The 8,255-nt window shown below is 34.4% G+C and overlaps 2 protein-coding genes across 4 annotated transcripts; both read right to left on the reverse strand.

Moving 5' to 3' along the window:
- Positions 1–1,608: 1,608 nt before the first annotated feature.
- LOC143577389 (protein NUCLEAR FUSION DEFECTIVE 6, mitochondrial-like) lies at positions 1,609–3,737 on the reverse strand. 3 transcript variants are annotated; one of them, XM_077061232.1, is made up of 3 exons: positions 3,482–3,730; positions 2,642–2,763; positions 1,609–2,028 (listed from the first exon to the last, which is right to left on the reverse strand). In XM_077061232.1, the coding sequence occupies exons 1-3, from the start codon at positions 3,640–3,642 to the stop codon at positions 2,009–2,011; spliced, it is 303 nt and encodes a 100-aa protein (XP_076917347.1). In that variant the 5' UTR covers positions 3,643–3,730; the 3' UTR covers positions 1,609–2,008. The 3 variants fall into 3 exon arrangements, with proteins under 3 accessions (XP_076917347.1, XP_076917348.1, XP_076917346.1); XM_077061233.1 differs by having other exon boundaries at positions 1,615–1,773; positions 3,482–3,731; XM_077061231.1 differs by lacking the exon at positions 1,609–2,028 and having other exon boundaries at positions 2,311–2,763; positions 3,482–3,737.
- A 3,839-nt stretch (positions 3,738–7,576) lies between these two features.
- On the reverse strand, positions 7,577–8,014 carry LOC143577387 (uncharacterized). Its single transcript, XM_077061229.1, has one exon. The coding sequence runs from the start codon at positions 8,012–8,014 to the stop codon at positions 7,577–7,579; it is 438 nt and encodes a 145-aa protein (XP_076917344.1).
- Positions 8,015–8,255: the final 241 nt, after the last annotated feature.

The raw sequence follows: 8,255 nt of genomic DNA on the forward strand, positions 1-8,255 counted from the left end.
GATGTAGACCAAACTGCATGATGCTCTGTGTAAAATTGTTAACACTGAAACATCCCATAAGTTGTTGAGAAAAATCATGAAAGTATTCATTTTTCTGGGTGTGTTTTATCTTTTAAACTGTGCCGGTGAACATTTTCGTCTTTAATCGCGTGATACATGATCCTTGGTTGCGGATCTACTTCCACTTGCATGTCAGACTTTCATTCCATATAATGTATGTTATGTTAACATTCTCTTGCAGTTGCGTATGAGCTTCACTTGTATATTATACCTTTATAGCGCCTTAGAACACCTAGGTTTTGAAGTTCTTTGGTTTAAGTCCCACAATCGACAAGGATTGAAAAGAAATTTCCTGGTCAAAATACAAAATAAAAAAAAACTACGCTTTAGTTGCGCATTTACTTTCCGCAAGACCTTAATCCCATGAAGTCCTTGTTCATATTCTATTTGAGTGACATTCTTTATCTCCTCGAATCTACAATTTTAGATACAGCTTTGGTCATGTATTATGCTTTGTCCGTGCTAAAATATGTTTTTCTGCTAGCTACTGTTTATTCTATAAACATGATAGATGGAATTATTATAGCAAACATTATGCATCCAAATATATCAATAAATGTGTAACAAGAATATATTTGTTCAATATGTTAGCTTAAAGAATATATTTGATGGATTGGTACATAGTCTTCAATCTTCACGGTGATAAAGTGCAATATGAGAAGAATGTTTGTCCACAGGTCACCAGGAGAGTTGATTGAATTCAACCACCGAATATGTCAAAGCATTAAACCGGCTATTCTCAACTTTCGATCAACTTACATAAGCAATCAAGTGTATGTATACGAACCAACTATGAACATGATCACTCTTGTACTCTAAAAACCGCTTAGCGTGTTGGATCACCATCACCAATTACAAAAACCACCAACATAACAATCTTTTTATGTGTTTAAATGAATTATGGGTTAGTGATACTCGATTAAATTCCATATGTAATTGTCTCGTCATTCCGGTTCCAAATACACCAAAAGAATGAATACTGCTAGAGTTCATTTTAAGGTATGTGATTTTAGTCTGATTTGCACCTGAAAAGTTACATGAATAGTCCTTTACATAAAACATGACTTTTAATCTGAGTTATGGGATTAGAACATGAGAGAGAAGTAAAGCAAATATGCAACCAAAAGTTATTACACAAATAGCTCTTAACATTAAACATGATTCTGGCTTAGATTAACAAGATTAGAGCAAGATAGAAAAGTAGTAAAAGCGTAAATAAGACTAGAGAAAGTGCTTTCCTGAAATTGTTTTTTCTCAATGATGAAATTGCATAAGGTACCATATATGTGTAAATCTGTGTTTGTCGGAAACCAATTATACCAATAAAACAATTCAACTTGCAGAATCACTCCATCAGAACTGTAACATACTTCGCTCAAAACGACATAATCAAACGTCTAGATATATCTCAAGTAATCGCATGAATCATGGACATTCATGATCGCAACGTTTAACTCAAAAGCAATTTGTTCCATGCCTTCAAACATGAATGATCAACATCCAATAATCATAGATAACTAGATTTTACGTTTTCAAAAACAAGAATAATCCATTACAATGTCCGCCTGCATCTTGATAGCTAGTCACAGTCACCAAATGCATAGCATCTCAACACATAAAATCATCCATCTACAATCAACAAACAATTTACCCGAATGAAAACCGAAAGGAAACATGGTAATTCTTCATGCCGAATGAGACCCAGTCACAGCCCTAAACAAACAAAACTCCATGTCAAACCACATATGCTCTCAATCATGTGAAAAAAACATGACATTAAGTCTATTTATGAATGATAGATAGAATGCTGTTCAAACATCAAAATATTTATCATCCTAAAAGGTTCGAGTACGATGAGAACTAAAAGTTATAACAATGAAAGTGAATCCAGACTTGCTTCTAGTTATCATGCATTCTTGCAGCACGCCCGGATCCTTCCAAAAAGTTATCATACATCGTCGTTCAGATCTGATTAAAAGTACTGAATCAGCTGCATACTTTTATAACTAAACTAAACGAAAATAACCATTTAAAGACTGACATCCTAGTTATACTCTAATCAACAAATAACCATTTAAAAACTGATATCCTAGTTATACTCTAATCGAATCAGCAGCATACATTTATAACTAAACTTAACGAAAAACAACCATTTAAAGAGTCACATCCTAGTTATACTCTAATCAACATCATGCTCTACACAACACATGAAACAAGTAAAATCTTGATTCCAAACCAATTTTTAATTTTTTTAATTTTTTGCAACTGTGAGAACCCGTCACTAGAAAACCCACGCCCTAACCAATACCCTGCTAACAAATAGGATCAGGTAAAACACAGCCTGCGAAGGACAGGTAATAAGAAATGTTTGTTGATGTTGTTAGTATATCTAATTTATCTATGGCAGAATCATTCATAAACACCACTTGCACCATGTAAGAATATAAATTGCATCACTTGTAACATTTAAGTTTTTTTTTTCAACAGATTCAAGAGCCACATAACACAAAATTGGGATTTGGGACATTGTATGAAGACAGATACATCAATGTGATTAACAAATGGAATAAACAAGACATACCTTCAAGAGTCCAACCACAGGTCCTGGGAGCCGAAAGCATCGACGTAAGCAACGCCGAGGCGGTAGCTGAGTGAAACGGTAGCATTGATTCCACAGAGACACAGCTCATTTCAACTGGTGACCTATATTAACCAATTCACATCCAAAAAAGAGCATTAATAAGAAATCTTACATAAACTCCATTATTACTACTGAAGATCCACACTTATAACAACTACTCAACAAATTACTCTTATATTGTATAACACTTCTTTATCATTTAACTTGAACACGAGCAATTAATCAAAGAAATATTTGTGTTCACGTTCGTTCGTTTAAAAAACAAGCATGTTTGTGACTTCGTGTTCCTTACTTCATTTATGACTGTTGGTTAAGATTTTAAGCAAGCAAACATAGACGAACATATATGAACAAACGTAATGATCACAAACAAACTTGAACGAACACGCTTTGCTAGAATTATAAAATACAAATAATATTTAATTATAATTTATTAGTAATTAAACGAACATAAAAAAAACGTTCACGCACACAAATGAACAAACGAAGCATAAACAAACACTTATTTTTGTTCATGTTAGTTCCTTATGTTAAATAAATGAGCATAAACAAACTTCCTGTCAAACAGTTCACTAAATGTTCGATTCGTTTATAGGCATAGCTATTCATCAGAAACCTAGCTAATTTAACCGATAAAAATGAGCACAGATCATAATTAAACCATTACCGCTTAAATCACCGAAACTGAAATTGTGAATATAAATTCTGATATTTAATTAACTGAACGAATATATAATAATTAATATAGATGATGATGAAGTATGAGAGTAATTAAATAACCTGAAAATGCGATGAGAGAGTGGTTTCTGTGAGGGGATACGGAAGGCTGAGCGTGCGGAGGACGTGACATTAGGCTTAGCACCGCCGGAGATTCTAGAAGCCGCCGAGCGGACGGCGGTGGCGTTGCGGAACACGGACCTGGCTGCGCCGGCGGTTGCCATTGTACTTGTATACAGGGGTTTGGGATCTGTAAACTGGGGTTTTGGGGGTGGAATTATTTACGTATTTCGCCCCTCTGGTTTCCCTATTTAGCAGTGGTTCCGCGCAAACGAACCGAGCTGCTTACATGTTACTCAAGAACATACTACTGATAAAAGGAGACGGGTGCTATCGAGCCTGAGCCTGAGCCTAGCCCAAGTTTCAATTAAAGCTCGTTTAGTTATCGAGTATGAGCTCGAGCCTTGTATGAGAGGACAGGTTAGGCTCGTTGAGCCTTAACGAGGCTAGTGTATTTTTATGTTTTAACTCTTTTGGACTTCTATGTAGTAATTTTACACTGCACAACCGTGCTCGAGCTGAGTTGTGGATCGCTTAAGGTTTTTCTCAAGTTTATAAAAAAAATGTGTGTGTATATATATACTAGTAGAGTGCCCGCGCGATGCGGCGGCGAACAATAGTTAAAGGTTGTTAACGAGCTAATATAATCCAAACCAGGGCTAGCTCGAACTGGACTCGAACTTCATTCCGAGCTGAATTGGCTAGGCTTCAAATTAAACTTGAGATGGTATGATTGACTGTCAGTGTATGATTTGTTGTCCACAGCTGATCGAATAAGTTAAGAGTAGTTTAGTCTTTATGTTTAATGTAATATGGCTCATTCACTAGGCATGTTTAGCGAATGAGGTCCATTCATTATAGATTAAGCTCATTCGGTAAGGGATTTAACAAATAAAGGCCCATTCGTTAATGTAATGTCCATTCGTTGAGGATGTTTAACAAATGGGAGGTCATTTTTTATGGGAAACCTTATTCGTTAGGTGTGTCTAACGATTGAGAGACCTCATTCATTAGTGATGATTAACGAATGAGGGTAGCTTATAAATAGGCATTTCCTAATGAATATACGTAGATATCTGTGCCATATTTATTCTCCGTGTAACGTTACCATGCCGAATTCTCTATAGGCTTAACTTATGTAATGTATGAACAACAACGTATATCAGTAAAGTATTGTTAACATAATCCTCTCGTGTACGTATCATGTTATGCAGTTAGATCTTGCAAGAGGACCATACGTTTTCTCATTGACTCAGTTTTGCTCAACTTTACAATTTATTATCATAAATATCACACATATAACTTAATCATGTCGATGGATTAATTCTAAGACTTTACTTAACCAAAAAGTTGAGTAAGTCAATTGCTTGTTATAAGGACTGAACTTGTGTTTATAAAATATATAGTCTCTCCCATATTGTTTCTCCATTCATATGGACAGAGAAACAATAATAAATGTTTAACGTTAAACAAAAAGATAAATTATTTATAATATTTCTAATGTGTTTTAACACTTGTATTTACTTAAACTATTGAACTTTATAAGCATTTATATTTTCTCCTCCTTATACGAGAACCTAAATTAAGCAAAAGTCTTCAACTTTTAAAACATTGATAACTTTTCTCCACGGCATTATTATATAAAAAACAACACCATAAAATCAAGCATTATACATAAGTATTTTCTTTTCTAAAAAAACAAACTACTTTTTTTTTGCTATACTATTTTTTTAAAGAAAAAAAAATGATTTTCTTTATACCTAGGTGTGTTGTGTGTATAATAAGTGTGATTATAGTCATGCGTAATTATGAAAATATGTTGTGTAATTATCATAGAAGGTGTGTAATTATCTTTCTTTATGCGTAATTATGTGCATGCAAAATTGCAACATATATTGCGTGATTATGTACATGTCAAAATGGGTTGGTGTTATTTTCAAACATGTTAGAATTAGGTGGTGTTATTTTCCAACCGATCAGAATATGTTGATATGGCACGCACAACCCAACGTTAGTAGGCGCGTCAGGCTCGCTATGCGCGTCAACCAACATTGGAACGAACACAAACCCACATCTGTCGCATAAAGCAATATCAAACTTGTAATCAATGTCGATACACATGTAACGAAGGCACATCGACCACATAGTTGTTACCGGTACGAACGTAACTTGACGACAATAAACGCATAATGCATCATCGGATGCGTAACCAGATTCGGAGTACCTGGGTAACCTGCGCTTGAACTCATGAAATCTAACGTCGCCACGTGTGTAACGCGGCATCTGACTCGTAACCGATGTCGGTACGCATGTAACCCGACATCAAACGCTTAACCAGTGTCGGTGTAACCCGACGATGTTAAACGCCTTGCAAGTACCCGGTTGTCGGTCGTAAATCGTATTCGTGTAACAAGCGAATTTTTTAAAATTACAAAGTATAGCATTACTATACTCAAATTAAAGAGAACAAAATTCTCGTTTTTATGGTGTAGTTTCTTTTTTTAAATATTAACGTATGAAATAGTTATGATCTTTTAAAAATCGTGAGGGGTAGTTGGTTTTACTTGAGGGGCCAAAAATATAATTATTGTTTATATAGTAAAAGTTGATAAAAATTGAGAGGCCAAGATGTAAGTATTGATAGAAAGACATATTTACCCTTAAAAAGAAGTTAAGACATGCAAGACTTGTAAACTTAGCAATATCTGTTGGACCTCTTAACTTTTAAGAGGTTCTTCACTCACTCTTTATATATAGTAGAGACATATATTAAAATATAATAAACGAGCCTTGCCTAATCCAAGTATGAGTTTGAAAAAATGACTTATGATCCGAACTCGAGTTAGCTTGTGCTCATGCTTTAGAGGAAACAAAACTTGAAATGAGTCAAGCTTGTGCTCATGCTCTTGTAAGCGAAAACGAGATGAACTCGGGCTCCGCTTGACTCAGCTCGTTTACACCTCTACTTTTCTTAGCACAAGCCCCATTAGTTCCATTAGTTTTTGCAATAGTTAGGGAACTAACCCTGGAGGATGAAACTTGGTTTTTGCGTCTCATGTCAATTTTTTTTTTTTTTTTTGCTTAAAAGAATAACTTATTTATTTATTTTAAGTGATTGTTTTTTAAAAGGATCCAACTATAATATATAGAAATATAGATATTACATCAATATAGCAGGTAGGTGGGCAACAAGCTGCGCCACCACCCCTTTCTGAATTACATCAATATTTATTTTAAGTGATTGCTTGCGATATTTTGAAATATGGTCATGAATTAATGTAAAGAAAATGTGTAACTTGATTTTTGGAAAAACTGCATTAAACGATATCAGGACTTGAATTAGTTTTTTATTTCTACACTCCACCTCTTTCAAGTCAATTATTAATGTATATAAAAGCCTTCTTTTCACTTGCTTAAAAAGGTAAAAAGGCTACATAAACTAATGTCATACACTCAATCCTAATCACGGACCATTAAGCTAACCTCATTAGATTACATAACATTTACATTTGTTCGGTAGTTGGATGAGATGGGTGCACGGTCAAATCAATCACTTTGACGGTTTATTAATTAATTCAACATTTTGGTTTAGTCTTAAACTCAGTAGGCCAATAAAAGGAAGCAAAATCAAAGGTTTTCTTTTGGTTTTCACCCGTATGTCCGGTTTACTAAAAGCCACCCGGCTCATTTATGTAACCAAACATGCCACACGAACAATACCACTTAACCGAGTTCACATCTCGATCCATTCCAAATTTCCAATCTTTAAAATATTAATACGAATTGTGTTTTAAGATATAAAAGTTCTAGACAACTTGTGCACACTCTTCATGTTGTAATAAATAAAATTTCAATAAAGATGATAATAAATTAAGTTTTTAGTTTTAATAATAATAATAATAATAAATTGAGTTTTTAGTTTAAGGTTAAAAGGAATTATAAGGTACTTCACCGTATATACAAAGTTCAAACAAATACAACATGGTTCATGAATAGCATAATTTGATTAAAATCAAGTAAAAATAAATATATTATAATTATAATAATTATTTTAAATATACAATAAAAAAACAAGCTATGGGATTTCATGGTTGATCATCATGATAAGGATCCCAGAACAAAAAGGACAACAAGATAAACATTAGGTAACAAGATAGGAATCCAAGGGTTGATATCATTTCCCAGCTTCTTCCTTCTAAGCCTTTTTCTCACATATTCTCTCTTATCTTCATCACCCCATTTGGCCTCTTCAACACCCTTAGCAAGCACCAATGGTGGTGGTTGTTGGTAAGGGCACTTTGACCTCCAAGAAATCTGGTTAATCACACCTAATTTGGACACCCTTTTGAGGAATAGACCAACAAGCCATTGGAGTTGGTTGTGTTTGGGGCACAGGATTGGAGGGTAGTCCCAGTTGAGGTAGCATGGGATTTGGGTTGAGACCAAGAATTGAGAGTGGAGAGATGGGGTGTGTGTAGGGTGGGTTAGGACGTGAGTTAAGGCTTGGTGTCTTTGTTCCCATGTTGTGTCTTCCATTTTTGTGGTTTAAGTTTGTTTGGATTGGATAGATATGGTTTTGGTGGGTGTCAAATTACCATATTAACCCCTTAAAAAGTATGTACATTTTAGGTTACCATGTTACATAGTATGTCAAGGATTGAATCGATATACGTCTATAACTCAAACGATATACAAAACAAAGATCGGATAACTCCAAATATTATTACACAGAATAAATGTAACTCAAAAACTTGTATTACAACTATCTTACGAAACT

Source organism: Bidens hawaiensis, unplaced genomic scaffold (genome assembly GCF_021521415.1).
Source record: "Bidens hawaiensis isolate Kalapana, Puna unplaced genomic scaffold, B.hawaiensis_p1.1 tig00028547_1, whole genome shotgun sequence".
Lineage (NCBI taxonomy): Eukaryota > Viridiplantae > Streptophyta > Magnoliopsida > Asterales > Asteraceae > Bidens > Bidens hawaiensis.

Bases quoted from the DNA above. Each gene is read 5' to 3' on its own strand.
- LOC143577389 (XM_077061231.1), bottom strand. From the start codon at position 3,642: ATGGCAACCGCCGGCGCAGCCAGGTCCGTGTTCCGCAACGCCACCGCC. The intron at 2,764-3,481 runs GTTATTTAATTA...TGGTTAATATAG, and splicing joins CTCTCTCATCGCATTTTCAG to GTCACCAGTTGAAATGAGCT.
- LOC143577387 (XM_077061229.1), bottom strand. From the start codon at position 8,014: ATGGAAGACACAACATGGGAACAAAGACACCAAGCCTTAACTCACGTC.